General features: G+C 50.1%; 1 protein-coding gene across 1 annotated transcript in view; it reads right to left on the bottom strand.

Moving 5' to 3' along the window:
- CDH22 (cadherin 22, type 2) overlaps positions 1–15,468 on the bottom strand; it is a gene marked incomplete at its 5' end in the record, with an annotated part of 67,035 nt that extends 51,567 nt beyond the window's left edge. Inside the window, 2 exons of the mRNA XM_008571606.1 lie at positions 5,820–6,114; positions 15,295–15,468. Of these exons, the coding sequence (XP_008569828.1) occupies positions 5,820–6,114; positions 15,295–15,468 (469 nt within the window). The remainder of the gene's footprint in view (positions 1–5,819; positions 6,115–15,294) is intronic.
- Between the last annotated feature and the right edge of the window lie 2 nt (positions 15,469–15,470).

The raw sequence follows: 15,470 nt of genomic DNA, 5'->3' as shown, positions 1-15,470 counted from the left end.
TCTGCACCTCTCTGCTGCCTCTCCCCACTGGAAACCTCCTGTCCCGTTTCCCCCAACTCAGGTGGTGAGAGGCAGTGCCGTTGCTAGGCAAAGAGATATTACACATATAGATCTTCCTGGACTTTAATTAAAAACATCTTTAGAAGTTGTCTCTGCAGAGGCCAGCGATTGATTCCTGGCTTGGGCCTGAGGGCTGCTGAGCCACACTCTCTCCATCTTCAGACGGGACAATCGGAGGCTCCCAGCCTGCTCCTGCCCTCTCCAAATGAGACCCTTGGGGAACACACTGCCTCCTGCCTTCCTCCTTCCCTCTCTGCCACTATCCCCCCAAGCGCTGGACTTAAGAATCAGACAGTGTGTTTTCCTAATTTTATTTCCCTTCCCCCCTTGAGCCTCAGTTTCCTTAGCTGTAAAATGGGGGTATCAACACAACCCAAGAGAGTCCCTGGGGGGATAAAATGAGATTAAGAATGTGAAAGTGATTTCCAGCTGTAAAGTCCTGTGCAAGAAATGGTTGTGACTGTTCGTTCCCCCAAAGGAAGCCATGGATGCCAAGTCAGGTAACTTGAGTTCTGATTCCAGGTTTTGGGTCTCGTTCTGGCTCTGGCTCTTACTGTGGAACTTCAGACAAGTCACTTTATCTCTTCTTGCGTTTATTTCCTCATTGGTAAAATGAGGACAGTAATACCTGCCCTGCTTATTCTCCAGGATTTTGAGAATAAAGGGAAATAGCTCTGTGAAAGCAGTGTTGGCTGATAGCTATTATTTAGTGAATGTCCCAAGAAGTGCAGGCTGTACTACAAAACAGTCTTGTTCCAGCTATTAGAGATGCTGCTCACAGAGGAATTGGAATACACGGAAAAGTGGCTGCAGTGGAGCCCCTGTCCATTTCCACAGTCTGTTGAGCCCCAATCCCACGGTCCAGAGATGCCAACCCTATGGCATGTGCCACTACGTTCTCCTTCCTTTGCTCACAGCAGACATCACTATCCATTGTGGCATTCTTTTCTCCAAGCCTGAATGAGATCTTAGACTCCTCCTCAACAGAGCCCTACAGTCACTACCAATTAATTGATCAGAGTTGGCAGAAGAGAGGAAATAGATCTGCTACCACTTTGAGGTTGGGGCAGTGGCTTGCTCTTCTGTGCATCCCCACAACTATTTGCTTTTCAATAAAATAAAATAAAATATAAGTTGGGTCACGTCACTCCTCTGCTACCCCTCTCACTCAGAGTACAACCAAAAACCATTCAATGGCTACTAAGACCTGTGTGATCCAGCTTCTGGGACCTCTTCTGAGCTATCCTGACACTCTCTCCCTCACTCACTCCTCTTCAGCCACACTAACCTCCTGCTATTCCTCAAGCATGACAAACACACTGTGCTTTGGGACCTTTGCACTTGCTGTTCCCTCTGCCTGGAACATTCTTCCTCCAGCTTAGTGGTTCTCCAAGTGTGACTCCTGAACCAGCAGCTTCAGCACCACCTGGGTATTTGTTAGAATGCAAACATTTCTAACAGCCCAGACCTACTGAATCAGAAACCTTGGGGGGTAGGGGGACAGCAATCTGTATTTTAACAAGCCCTCCAGGTAATATGGATGTACAATAAAGTTTGAAAACCACTGTTTCACGTAGATCCTCAGTTCCCTTCCTTCATATTTTTGTTCAAATATCCTCTTCTAGAAGGAGAAGCCCTCCCTGACCCCTCTATCTAAAATAGTACTGTTCCCAAATCACTCCCAGTTCCCTATTCTTCACAGCACTCACACCACTGGGCGTATTATATATTTGCTTGTTTATTTCTCTTCTGTCTCTCTTCCTGCTGCAGTATGCAGGCCTCCTAAGAATCCCATGCCTGGAAGAGTGTCTGGCACATAGTAGGCGCTAAATAAGTATCTGTTGCATGAATCAACCTCCTCAGTACTCAGAAAGGAGCTTGGGGCCCAGGGAGTGGAAGGGACATGCCCAAGGTCATGCAGGGAGCCAGGCCTCCTGACTGTCAACCCACGACCTACTTCGCTGCATTAGGCTCAGCATGGCTGGCGTGCCCCTCCTCAGAAGCGTGGCTCATCGGAGGCCCCTGGCACACTTCTCTTCCCTTTTAAGCTGTGAGTGGTTTAATTTGCGAGTGCAGCTGCCTTTCATGTCCCAAGCTGCGTCCCTGCTCCCTCTGATCTCTGAGGCTGCCCAGACCCCAGTGCCGCTTGTTGGCCCCACCCTCCTTAGCCCAGATCAGGAGGCTCGGTAATTGTGACTGATTTTCAAAGCTGCCCGGAGTCTCTGCGAGCTCGCGGTGTCAGATTTGCTTCTCCTTCAAAAAGTTGCTCAAATGAAATAAACTAATTTAATTTCTGTTTCTTCCCTCCCCCTACTGGATTCCCCAGCTTGTCCAAATTGAGTCACCCTGCCTCCTGACTTTTTCCTGAGTCGGATGTGAGAGTCAGCGGGCTGGGAGAGGGAGATGAGGCAGGGCAGGGTCTCCTTAGGCTGGCACTCATAAACCTGGGGCTGGCTCTGCCTCTGACTCTTTGTGTGACCGTGGATGAGTCCTTACCCTTCCCTTGGCCTCAGTTTCCCCACCTGTGAGATAAAGACCATCACCACTCCAATAGTCTGGGAGCCAAGCCCAGCAACTTGCTTGGTTGCTGGCTTGCTATGTGACTGTACATCTTCTCTTCTCTCTGAGCCTCGGTGTTCCCATCTGTTCAATGGGGGTGATAACATTGATCCTGCATCCTCTCAGAGTCACAGTGAGAGTGAAGGGGGATGGATGAGCCACCATGGTGGACATGAGGCTGCTACTCCCCGCAGGACCCCTCCCCCCATCCCCAGCCATTCTCCATGTGCAGCAGAGGGACTTTCTAAAATGCAGGTCTGCCCATCACTTTTTGCTTAGGACTTTCTCAGGCTACTTGCTTCCCTCGAGTCCTTCAGATATGGCTCCTGCTTCCTTCCCTAGTGTCAGCTCTCACTACCTTTCTGGTCATTTTCATGCAGAAACATGCAGGTCAGTTTTGTGCAAAAGGAGACAGGGACAAGTCTTCTTAGGACAGAGTTCAAGTCAGGTGGCGGGGTCTCATGACCTGGGAAGTCAGGGCCTTGTGCTGCCTCTGACTTGCTGTGTGACCTTGGACAGGCCACTGCCCCTCTGAGCCCCATTTTCCCCATTTGCAAAGTTAATTCCTAAGTTCTTGCTGGGCTCTGAAATTCCATAGGTCTTTGTCACTGACAACTTCCAGACCTCTCTGCTGAGCCTGTATATTCAACTGCCTTTTTCAAGATCTCTGCTCGGCTGTCTAATAAAGTACTTCTGACTTAGCGTATTTGAAACCAACTCCTGATTTCCCTTTATCCCTCTCACCTGCTCTTCACATCTCAGTAAATGGAAATTCCACCTATTTAATTGTTCAGGTCAAAATCCCAACAGTCATCCTTGAGTTTTCTTTCTCTCACATCTGATCAATTAGCAAATGCTTTCAGCTCTGCTTTCAAGATATATCCAAAAGTCAACCTCTTTTCAACACCTCTACTGATACCTTCTTGTCCCACCATCATCATCTCCTGTCTAGGTAACTTCAATATCCTCCACCAGGGGCAATCCGCTGCTGCCCTTGTCCTCTCCCCACCAGTCCCCCATCTATTCGTCATGGAACAGCCACAGGATCCTGTTAAAACTAGGTCAGATCATGTCAGTTTTCTGAACAAGACCCTCCACTGACTTCGCAGCTTGCTCAGCACAAAAGGCAAAGCCCTGCCTACAGGCTACATGATCTGGTGGCCTTGCCACTTCTCCTCAGGGGAATTCAGCCCCAGGGCCCTTGTGTGTGCCGTTCCCTCTGCCTGGAATGCTCTCCCCCCAGTGGCCTGTCCTCACTTCATTCAGGTCTTTGCTTCAATGTTGTCTCCTCAGAGACGCCTTACTGAACCAATGATCTATTTGTTTATTTGCTTATTATCTGTCTTCCTTAGGCAGAATGTACCCTCCACGAGAGCAGGGAGTCTGTCTGCCTTTTCACTGCTGCATCCCCAGCACCTAGCACATAGTGGGTACTCAACAAGTATTTGTTAAATGAATGAATGAACACACTCAAATAGACACATAGTATGTCACATGCATGCACAGGCCTTAAAGTGCCATGCGTGTGTACATCTGCACACATGTGTGGAATGCATATGTACATCAGGCACACCTGTGTACACATGTGTGTATACACCAGCATGTATCCACACTCATACCCTCACTGGCCTCATTCTCACACCATCTTTCTGTGTCCAGTATTGTCCCTAGCCCATTTCCTCCTCTTATAGTACTGGCTGCTTGTTCATTACCCACAAATCTGCCAGATTTGGCCCAATCTGGGGGAGCTGGGGCTGATTGTGCCCTTCCCCAAGAACCCAGGTACCCCTGGCCTCTGACACTTGGCCATAGAGCTGAGAGGTCCAGACAGAGGCAGTGCCAAGCCCTTGGCTGCAGTGAGTCAGCAATGGAGCATGGCTAGGACTTAGTGCAGCTGCTCCTGTCTAGCCTGACTTGCAGATCACTTAGGCTAACATGGTGGGGAAGGAGATGGAAGCTTCTGGCTTGTGCCCTTCACCCCATGACTTCAGCTTCTACCAGAGCCTCAGGAGCCCCAGGCTAAGCGGGTCTTGATGGTTAGACAACTGTCTGGGGTTCCACAGAGGGAGAAGGTGGAGTCAACTAGCCCACAGTCTCAGTGCCCTCCTGCTGTAAGAGTCGGAATTTCTGAGTGTGGCTGCATCTGATGTCTTCATGTAGATGTGTGTTTTGTGTGTGCACTTCTTTTTCTACGTGTACAACCATGTGTGTGCAGCACTCCTGGGTGTTTGCAGCTGCACCTGTGTAAGTGCAGCTGAATGTGTCTGGGGCTCATCTATCTCAGTGTGAGCCTGTGTCCCCAGGTGGCTGGGTGTTGTTGAGTTGTGGCTTCCTTGTGGGCAGTGAGTGAAGCTATCTGGATGTTGTTCATCTGGTTGTGCCCATACCTGTCTGCAGCTGCACTCCAGGGGACCTAGGCCCCAGGATGGTAACATCTGCTTGTGGCTTTCGCCTGTGTCTGTCTACATGGCCGAGTCTGTGCAGCAGCTCTATCTGTGAAGGGCTGTTCCCTAAGTGGAGTTGTAAGTGGCTGTGTCAGGGTGTGAGGCTGTGTCTGGGTGTGTGTTGGGCCTTGTTTCAGCTGTGTCCCTCTATGGTTGTTCCTGGTTGTAGGTGTGCTTGTATTTAGTTGTTCCTGGAGATGAGACTGACTCCATGTGGGGGTTGTGGCCTAGGGCTGTGCTATGTCTGTGTGTAGTTGAACATTTGGGAGGGGCTGTGTCAAGGTGTGCAGCTGTTGGTTGCCTGTGTGTGGGGCGACATCTATGAGTGGGGTGTGTACAGGTGTGCAGCTGAGCTTGCATGTGGGGCTGGGCTTGCATGTGCGATTGTGTCCAGATATGTGGCTATGTCTGTGTGTGTGACTGTGTTCTGGGTGTATGACCATGTCCGAGTGGGCCACTGTGTTTCCATGGGCAGGTCCATATACACATAGAGGCTGTGTCCATGGATGGGGCTGAGGTCATGTGTGCACCTTTGTCCAGGTGTGCAGTGGGACTGTGTCCAGGATTATGCCTGATGCTGGTAGGACCTGGGCTCCTGTATGTACCCCGTGCCCTGGGGCAGTAGTTCCTGTCTCTCCTGCCCCTCCCTAAAGGATCAACTACTCCCCTTCCCAGTAGGCTCCACTCAGGACCTGGCAGCTCCCCTCGCCTTGGGAGTACCTCACCCTGCCCGGCCCTGCAGAGCCCGCAGCCCACCTGTGGGCGAGAGCTCAGCCACGCTGCCAATGTAGGGGCCGTGCAAGAAGCGGGGCTCACTGTCGTTGATGTCCTGCACCTTGATGATGAACTCTGACTCAGGCTCCAGCAGGCGGTTGGTGGCACGATCCCGAGCCTGGGCCCGCAACGTGTAGAAGGTTTTCTGCTCACGGTCTAGGCGCTCCATGGCATGGATGTCGCCTGTCAGCTCGTCGATCAGGAAGATGGTCCCTGCACCCTCGCCCGAGATGGTGTACTTGATGGCCCCGTCACCCTCATCTGAGTCCGAGTGGATCTGGGGAGGTAGGGAGGAAGGTGGGGTTGAGGCTGGGGATGAAGCTCCTCTTGGCTTCCACCATCAAGTCCCATGGGGCCCATTCCTGAGCACATCTCTTCTTCAATGCACCCACGTCCTCAGTGAAAACACTGAGGCCTGGAAGCCATGTCCACCCCAGTCCAGGCCTCACTGTCACTGGCCTGGAGTTCACCAGCCCTCCGTGTCTCTCTCTGCCCCAGCCCTGCCCCTGTAATCTACCTTCCCCTCTGCAGCCAGAGCTGTCAGCCTCAGAAGCAGGTCTGAACATGTCCTCCCTTGCTTGCAGCTCTTCCATGACTCCTCATTGCCTTTACAAAGAACCCCTTCCACCCCTCTGCCTTTCAGCACACAGAGCCCCCAGACTCCTGCTTTGAGCCCATTCTTATTTCTCTGCCTACCTTAAATTTACTTATCCTGCAAGGCTCAGCTCATATGACACTTCTTCCAGAAAGCTTTTCTGGCTTTCCCAATTCCCCTCCAAGATCTCTCAGTACTTCCAGCCATAATTTTTAGGTTCAGCTTTGTAGGATGCTGTAACCAGCACTTCTCAAACCTTAATATGCCAGCAAACCACCTGGGGATCTTGTTAAAATGTAGATTCCAACTCAGTAGGTCTGCAGTGGGGCCTCAGAGTTTGCATTTCTAACAAGCTCCCTTGGCCTCACTCTGAATTATAGGTCCCTCTCTCCCTAGACTCTGAGCCCCCAGGAGGTTAGGGATGGCGTCCTACTCATCTCAGCATACGGAGGACCAGGCTCAAGACTTGGCACGTGGTGGGGCAGACAGTGAGGAGGGAGAGGAGGAAAGGGAATGCAGGGTGAAGGAACCCCAACTTCGTGCATGCACTATGCTAAGCAATCCATGTACTTATCAGTTCGAAACCTTTAAAAACAACAACAAAAAAACCCACATGGCACGTGGTGGGGCAGACAGTGAGGAGGGAGAGGAGGAAAGGGAATGCAGGGTGAAGGAATCCCAACTTCGTGCATGCACTATGCTAAGCAATCCATGTACTTATCAGTTCAAAACCTTTAAAAACAACAACAACAAAAACCACGGGAATGCAGGGTGAAGGAACCCCAACTTCGTGCATGCACTATGCTAAGCAATCCATGTACTTATCAGTTCGAAACCTTTAAAAACAACAACAAAAAAACCCACACTACTAGAGTAGGTTTTGCTATCCTCATTGTGCAGATTTTTTATTTTTCATTTTTGTACTGAGGATCGGAGAAGTGGGATGATTTCCTCAAGGTCAGATCGCTGGAGGAGCTGCCTGGCTCCACAGCTGGGGCTTTCCTACTCCATCCTAAGCCCTCCAGAGGGGCCTACAGGAAGATGCATCACAGCCTGGTCTAGCCATGGCTCAGGCACCACACCCCTGTATGTCCTTGCACGAGTCACTGTGCCTCTCTGGACCTCTGTTGCTTCATCTGTAGAATGGGAGTCATAATAACACCTTTCTCCTAGAGGTGTTGAGGGGTTCACTAAATTGAAAATGCACATGAGACCCTTAGCACCTGCTGGGCACCATGCGGCATTTTCAATATCTAACAGGGGCAGTGCCCACAGACAGTACAGCAGCAGGGCCCCTGCTGGGCCGGGCGGCAACCCTTTGGTTGCTGGAATGTGGAGAGGTCTGAGGGGCTGAGAGATTTGGGGCGAGGGAGAGGAGAGGGACTATTTACTGCAGGTATGGAGGGTTTTCACTATTTTAACAACCAGTACAATGATACCAGTTTGTACAAGCTGAAAATCAGCCCTGCCTGAGACATAATAAGTGTCCAATAAATGGTAGTTATCGTTATTATTATATTATTGCTAAATGTTAGCTATATATAACTGGAATTTTATCCAGGCACTGTTAGGCTCCAGATTCCAGGCTGTTTTCACTACACTGAGATCTCTTGGGTGAGAAACCAGCAAGAAGTCTGTTTTCTTGCAGAAAGAAACACCTAAGTTCTTGTCCTTCAATGCTCAAATCTCCAAGGCATCCCCGAGCAGAAGAAAACCCATTCTGATGAAGTCATTGCTTTTGAGTGGGTCCCTTCTCTCTAAGCTTTCATGAAGATGGGGTGTGAATGAGAGAATCCCTAAAGCCCCTTTCGGGCCAGGGTGCCATCGACCCCAGCCCACTCAGCAGGAGAACAGGTGTCAATAAAGTTGTCATAATGGGGAACAAAATCCCACCCCCTGCCACACAGGAGGAGGTGGGGTATAAATCTGCTGGTGGAACTTTGTGTCTGAAAGGTGGATTATAGAAGTGCCATTTGGAAGATTGAATGGCCCATAAACATTTTCATATTTCATTAGCCGATTAATGGGCATCTCTCTCTTTTTGGCGAGTCTGCTGATTCTCAGCAGAAATTGCGGGGAGTAAATGCAGGCGTCTGGTGGAACCTTTCCGGGTCCCCGTCCTGTTATAGATTGCCCCAATTAATGCCTGTCCTGGGCTCCACCGAGAAGCCTTCTTCCTGTCCAGTTACTGTTAATAGATTTCTCATAAGTGGCTGGATTGTAAAAACCTCATAACTCAGTTTAATGCCCCCAATAAAATTATCTCAGGACGTCGGCCCTGAATCATTGGCAGTGCTGGGGACGAGGAGTCCTGTCTCTCCTGTTTGCTGTTTATGCTTTTCTTCCACCTTTGCCCAGGGGGGATGGGATGGGAGAGGGTGGGATTTTTCCCTCTCCAGGTGCTTCCACCCACTTCCTAATCAGACCTGTTGTCTGCTTATTTAATCAGCAAACATTTCTGAGCAGCGGTAGAATAGACGCCACTTGGGAGGGATGCTTAACAGCTATAATCTGATTCGTCTTTGTCATTGCCCTAGGAAACATTATTATTTCCATTTCTCAGGTGAGGAAACTGAGGCACAGAGAGAAGTCATTTGCTCTGCCACCAGTGTGGGAAGCCAAGCTCCTGACTCCACCAGTCACTAACATTGTGACCATGGGCTTGTTAAGTTTACCTCTCTGAATCCCTCTTTTCCCATCTGAGAAATCAGATCAAGCCCTACCCAGCACAGGTATGGTGAGGATTAAATAAGAGCATGTTTGTAATAACCTAAGCACTTTGTAGATGGGTGTTTCCCTCCCTTTCTGTCTCCTGGGTCTCCATCATGTCCCTGCAGTCCTTGACATTTTAACTCAGACCCTGGACAAGTATCATTTATGAGTGACGAGTGGGGAGGAGGGAGTGGAGCCTGGCGGTGATGTCATCCTGTGTTCTTCTGTGAAGTATGACACGGAGCTCAGGGCTCACGTGGGGGCCCAGTGGCCACTCTCTGGGGACTGCAGAGTCAGACAGGGCTAATCAGCCTGGGTGGGAGCTAAGAGCTGGTTGGAAGCTGCAGATTCAGGCTGGGCAGGGGCTGCCTGCCCTGCCTGCCTGGGTTCTGGCACCTTTGCTGAGAGGCAGCATATCTGGCTCTGTCCTAAGAAGATATTTCTTGACTCTCAGCTGTGAGTGGAGGCTGAAGGCTGGTGCTGTCATTTATCAAGCATCTACTATGTGTTAAACAAGTGTTGCAGGCCATCTGAAAAAATTTAATTTGACTTTGTGGAGTATGTAAATATATCACTGTTTTCCAGGTGAAGATACAGGTCTGTTTGATTTCAAAGCGCAGGTTGGTCCCTCTGGTAATCTGGTTAGTCTGCTTACAAGGCTTCTAGCAGAGGATGAGGGACAAAGGGGAGGGAGTGGGCTGCAGAGCAGTCACTGGGCTGTGTGGCGGGGGAGTGGCCTTGACACCAGTCTTTTGCCTGGCACCCAGCAGGCCACAGTCATTGGTGGTCTCTTCTCTCTGAGCTTCTATCTCATCATTTGGAAAAGGACCTCAAATCACAAACCAGGAAAGACAATGGGCTTTGGAGTTCCCTCCCCCTTTCCCACCCTGGTTTCAGGAGGGATTGAGGGATCACCTAATCCAACCCCCCATCTCCTGACACAAGAACCATAGACTCAAATCCTGACCCATTGGAGATTCAGGGGCTGTTATCTAATACCTTCTTGTCTTTCAAAGTCAGCTTGTTTCCCCTTCCAGACAGCCCTCTCAGATGCATTCCCAATTGGTTGAAGAGACCTCACCCCACTCTGTCCCCCTGCCCCACGCACACGCCCTGCCCCTCTACTCCACACTCCCCTGTAACATCTCAGTGTCACACATCTGTGTCTGTGTCTTTAGTTGTCATGGGCCTCAGGGCATGGGCAAAATTTGATTTGTCTCTGTGTGGACTCCCTCCCTGTGCCTGGCACACACTTGGTACCCTGACAATGCCTGCAGAGAAAATACAGGGGGAGTGGGGAGTCAAGTGTCTGTGTGTCGTGTGTGTGTGCGTGTGCACATGAGCATGTGAGACTGCACAATCCCTGAGGGCCAAGAATATGGCTGTTTGTTTCTATCTCCCCAGCACCCAGCACAGGGCACAGCAAAAGACATATTGAATGAATGAATAATGAAATATACAACTGTCATTAGAACTCCCCCACTGTCTTCTAGGATTTCTGAAGGATGCAGTCCCTCTGTTAAATCCTAGGTACACATGAGCTAGACTAGGGAGGACAGTCATTGGGAACCTGTAACACTCCAGGCACAGTTCTAGACCCGATTAATCTTATCTCACTTATGTCTCACAATGATCTTGTGAATTAGAGATTATTCTCTCCCTGTTGTACAGATCAGCAAACTGAGGCCCAGAGAGGGCCCAAATCCTACCTAAAGTCACACAGCTAACAAGAGGCAGCCCTGAGGCCTGTCTGACACTACATCCAGGGTTCTTCCCAATTCATCAAGTGTGGCCAGCCCCCGAGGAGAAATTCTTCCTCCCCCCGCCCTCAAGCCCCAGCCCTCGATCATAAACAACACAAAAAACATGAGAGTGATAGTTTCTCATCCCAGGGGGCTGAAAAGTGGGATTTACGAGGCCATTAATTACTTCCTCCTAATTAAATCAAAATTAAATGCGAGCAGAGGTACGTTTTCCTTATTAAAGACAATTAAACGGACAGTGCAGCTACGCAAATAAAACGAGTCCAGGATTTAAATGGAAAGCAAATCAAATAAAAAGCCTCCCCTGGAACGAGGGGTCTGTTCATGCCTGTGCTCCTCGTAAACCAGGAGTTCATCAATTTTCCTTAAATATTAGCAACTTAATTAAATCTGCTCTCCTCCCCACTTTAATCCTGCCGTATATCTAAAATAGATCTCACCGCCCACAGGAGTTGGTCATAAGTGCTGACCCTATAATTCTATCTTTTTTAAAAAAAATTAAAAATCCTACAGAATCCACATCCGGCTGACAGAAGCCTCGGGGGAAATTACAGTTCGGAAAAGGGATTAGTCGAAGTACCCAGATTTTATGGAAATGCTGGGAGGTTGCTTGGAGGGTGGGTGAGAAGGTGCAGGGAAGAGGTGGGCCACGGCTGCCCACAGGGCCAGAACTGCGGAGGGAGCTGTTTGTGTGGGGTCTTGGAGACAACCTTGGGCCTAGCGGTTCCTGTGGGTGCAGACAGGAGCTTGGTGGTGAGTGATGGAGGAGGCGGTTTTAAAATAGGTTACCGTTGGGCGCCGGGGTTCACTCTGTGGATGGTGCTGTTGCTAAGCTACCTTTGGAATTCGACAAGGACGGATGCTCCCAGTGTCTCTCTGGGGTGGAGGGGACCAAGCAGCAGTGAATTAACTGAAACCATGGAGAAGTCCTTTCTCCCTGAAGAGCAAGAGAGTGTGGTAGGAGTGAATGTACACATGCACGTGTGTGCACACACAAGAACGCGTCTATGCACGGGACTCAGCTGGAAAGAGGACAGGTGGTTTTTAAAAGCCCAAGCTCATATTCCTAGGGTGGGACGGTGGGCTAATGACAAACTCCCCCCACACAGGGGTGAGAAACTAGGATGTCAGGTTGCTGAGAAGGCTTTTGGGATCTGGGGCAGGAGTCTGTAACATCTGTGTAGACAGTATGTATACTCAAGGTGGTGGAAACACCAAGCGAGACCTAGAATAATAAAAGCTAATACCAAGCACGTGCCAGGGGCTATTCTAGGCTTGTGACATATGCTAACTCATTGATTCCTCACCACAACCCTTGGAGGTAGGGCCTAATAATAGCCTCACTCAACATATAGGGAGACTGAGGCTCATAGAGGTTAAATAATGTGCCCAAAGTCAGAGAGAGCATAAGCAGTAGAGCTGGGATTGGAGCACAGGCAGGCTAGCTGCAGTTGGCCCCGTAACCACTCCCAAAGCCTCCTCTCATAAGAAAGTGCATGGGGAAGGTATTTGCAGAGAGATGGAAACTTCTTCCTCCCTGCACGGAGTGCTTTTCTGGAGGTGGCCTTGGGAATGAGAGAGCAGGAGCTCCAGTTGAAGGTGATGGGGGGTGGGGGAAACAAGTCACGACAGTGACAGTGGTGGAGATGTTGAGAGAGGTTGCTGTGGGAAGGGAAAGGCCCCTGGGCCTGTTACAGTTCTCATTTCAGAGCAGATGCTTCATAGGGGACTCTTGAATTGAGGTGAGTTGATTCTGTCATCGTTCTGCTGGTGTGCAGCCTTGCAATGATCTTCCCCACCTCTGAGCCTTGGTTTCTCCTTCTTATAATGAAGAGACTTACTAGGACCCTCACTCTGCCAAGACTGTGACCCAAGGAGACAGGGGTGTGGCTCGGCTCAGGCTGTTGGGATGGTAAAGGTAGGTGGATGCAGATGAAAATGGAAAATCAGCAACTGGTTTTTCTCATCTTTTCAGGACATGGGTGGCTGGGGAGGCTTCTGCAGAGCCCCAGCTCCTGGGCAAATGACAGGGCTGAGATGCCTGAAACCTCCTCCTCTGACATTTAGGCAGATGTGTCAGAATCCTTCCCTGTTTCTCTGGGATTTTTCTGGACCAAAGGCCTTTTCCCAGATCTGGAGTTCTTGGAGAGGTCCGGAGAGAATCAGGCTGGGACTGGCCTCTTGTCGTTGGGGGCTTAAAAACTCCAACTCAGACAGGTTCAAATCCTGGCTAAGCCACTTGCCACTCTGACTTTGCCCTCTCTAACCTCGGTTTTCTTGGCTACAAAAGGGATCAGTCATTTCTACCTTGCAGTTTAAGGGTTAAATACTTTATATGAGAATAATAAACAAATAAGCCACAGGCTGAACACTTCATGTGCTCAGTTTTCTTCTTTAATTCTCAACAACCATAGGAAATGGGCTCTCTGAGCCATATGTTTACAGATGAAAAGGCTGAGGAAGTGACTTAACTTGATCAAGGTCACATGATGAATGGGTTGGCAGACCAGGCCTCAAACCTGACGTTCCTGCCCCCAAAGCCTGCATTCTTAGCTATTCCACCACTAGCTACTACCTAGCACATAGCCAGCATGGGTCCCTCCTTCCCCATCCCACCTCTCATTCCACCAGTCCCACCATCTCATGGTCCTGGCTGGGAGTCAGCTGTCCTAGGCTCTGCCACTGGGTTGCAGGGTCATCTTGAGCAAGAGCCTGAACCTATCTGAGCTCTGTTAAAGTTGTGGGGATTAATTTCAGCCACATGTATAAAGGGGAAAGTAACCAAAGACCAGGGATTACTATGTCTAGGCCAGAGAAAATCTGGGTTTCCTGCAAGGCAAACCCAAAGGTTTACTTCTAGACTTTCCTCCTTTCCTTGTTGAGGATCCTGACCCCTGAACCTCAGAACTCCTCAGGATCCCAATTCTCAGACTCGTTTAAGCACTTGGGAAGCTCTGGAGTTGATCTTCCCCAGCCCCCACTGCTGACCAAAACTTCCTGGAAAGTTGAGTGGCCTTAACAAAAGCCAGAGAACTGTCCTTGGGCACCACCCTGCTTTCATGCCCTACAATCACCCTCCACTTCAACACCAAAACTGCTGAATAAACCAGGCTCCTTCAGGTCTCCACATCTTCGCATAGGCTACACCCTCTTCCCCATCAGTCTGAGGAACTCCTACTCGTACATCAAAACCCATTTCAGGTGTTTTTTCTTCCATAAAGCCAGCCAACAGATACCACTTCATGAGTGCCTACTCGGTACCAGGGGCTGATCTGTGAAGCTTTTTATGCACCAGGGTGTCTCTGCCTCTCTAGGGAGCCTCAAGTGTCAGAAGCTAGACCTTACTCACCTTTGTCCTCCCCCCTCTCATCACAGCTGAGCCCCATGGGGGCCTCGGGGATTGAATGGATGAATAAAAGTCCTTCTCAGCTCTCAGGGTGTCTCTGCCTCTCTAGGGAGCCTCAAGTGTCAGAAGCTAGACCTTACTCACCTTTGCCCTCCCCCCTCTCATCACAGCTGAGCCCCATGGGGGCCTCGGGGATTGAATGGATGAATAAAAGTCCTTCTCAGCTCTTTACGCTCCAAGGGCACAGATCTGCCAGATTAACCAGCATTTACTCAGAGTTTGTGAAAGTAACTTTCATTCATTCATTCATTCATTTAATGAACAGTTTGCGAGCAACGACTGTGCTAGGCACTGGGGATTTAAAGGTGAGCAAAACAAACAGGGTCTAACAGGAAAGACACACATTAATTACGTAGTCAAACAAACACACACATAATTAAAGTGTATGAAGAAAATATACAGGGACCTCAGAGGGTATGTAACGGGGATCTGTCTTCGCCTGGTGTAGTCAGGGAGGACTTCTCTGAGGGAGAGGCATTTGAGCTGAGACCTGTAGTGTGAGTATAGGGTAATTAGAAGGAGCAAGAAAGATCGGTTCAGGGGAAGGAAACAACCTAGTAGAGGGACGGTGAGAAGAGAGTATGTGGGGCATTGAAGGGGTTTTCAGAAAGACAGTGGGGCTGAAACTCAGAGAGTGTGGCAGGAGATTGGGCTGGAGGAGGAGCCAGAGTTTTGTAGCCAATGAAATAGAGTTTGGGCTTGACCCCAAGTGCGGGAAGCTATTGAAGAATTTTAAGCAGAGTGGCCAGAGTATGCATATGACACAATCAGATTTGCAAACTTGTTTCTAAATTCCACATGCATCGGCCATCCATGGACTGGGTTTACGCACTAGCACTCTCTTCTAAGATGTGAAAGAGAGAAGGGCGTGGAGTAGGGGACTGGGGGTCATCTGCCTGTCCCTGGCCAGGAAACAGCTGCCAGGAGGCTCAAGGGACGGGGATGAGCGGGGCAGGGCAGCTATGTGGGGCTCCACTTTACCTTGCCCACGTACAGGGGCTCCGTGCCCGTGTACTCCTCCACCACGAAGAACTGGTTCCACACCCAGCCGCGCTTCACGCGGCCCGCGCCCGGAGTGCCGTCCTGCCGAGCCCCGGGCGCTGACGGCGCGGGCGTGCCCGCTGCCCACGGGTGCCCCAGCAGCAGCGGCGGCGGCG

The sequence above is a fragment of the Galeopterus variegatus genome, unplaced genomic scaffold (assembly GCF_000696425.1).
Source record: "Galeopterus variegatus unplaced genomic scaffold, G_variegatus-3.0.2 Scaffold706, whole genome shotgun sequence".
Classification (NCBI taxonomy): Eukaryota; Metazoa; Chordata; class Mammalia; order Dermoptera; family Cynocephalidae; genus Galeopterus; species Galeopterus variegatus.
The sequence above is the reverse complement of the archived record's forward strand: the minus strand, read 5'-3'. Positions and strand labels throughout refer to the sequence as shown.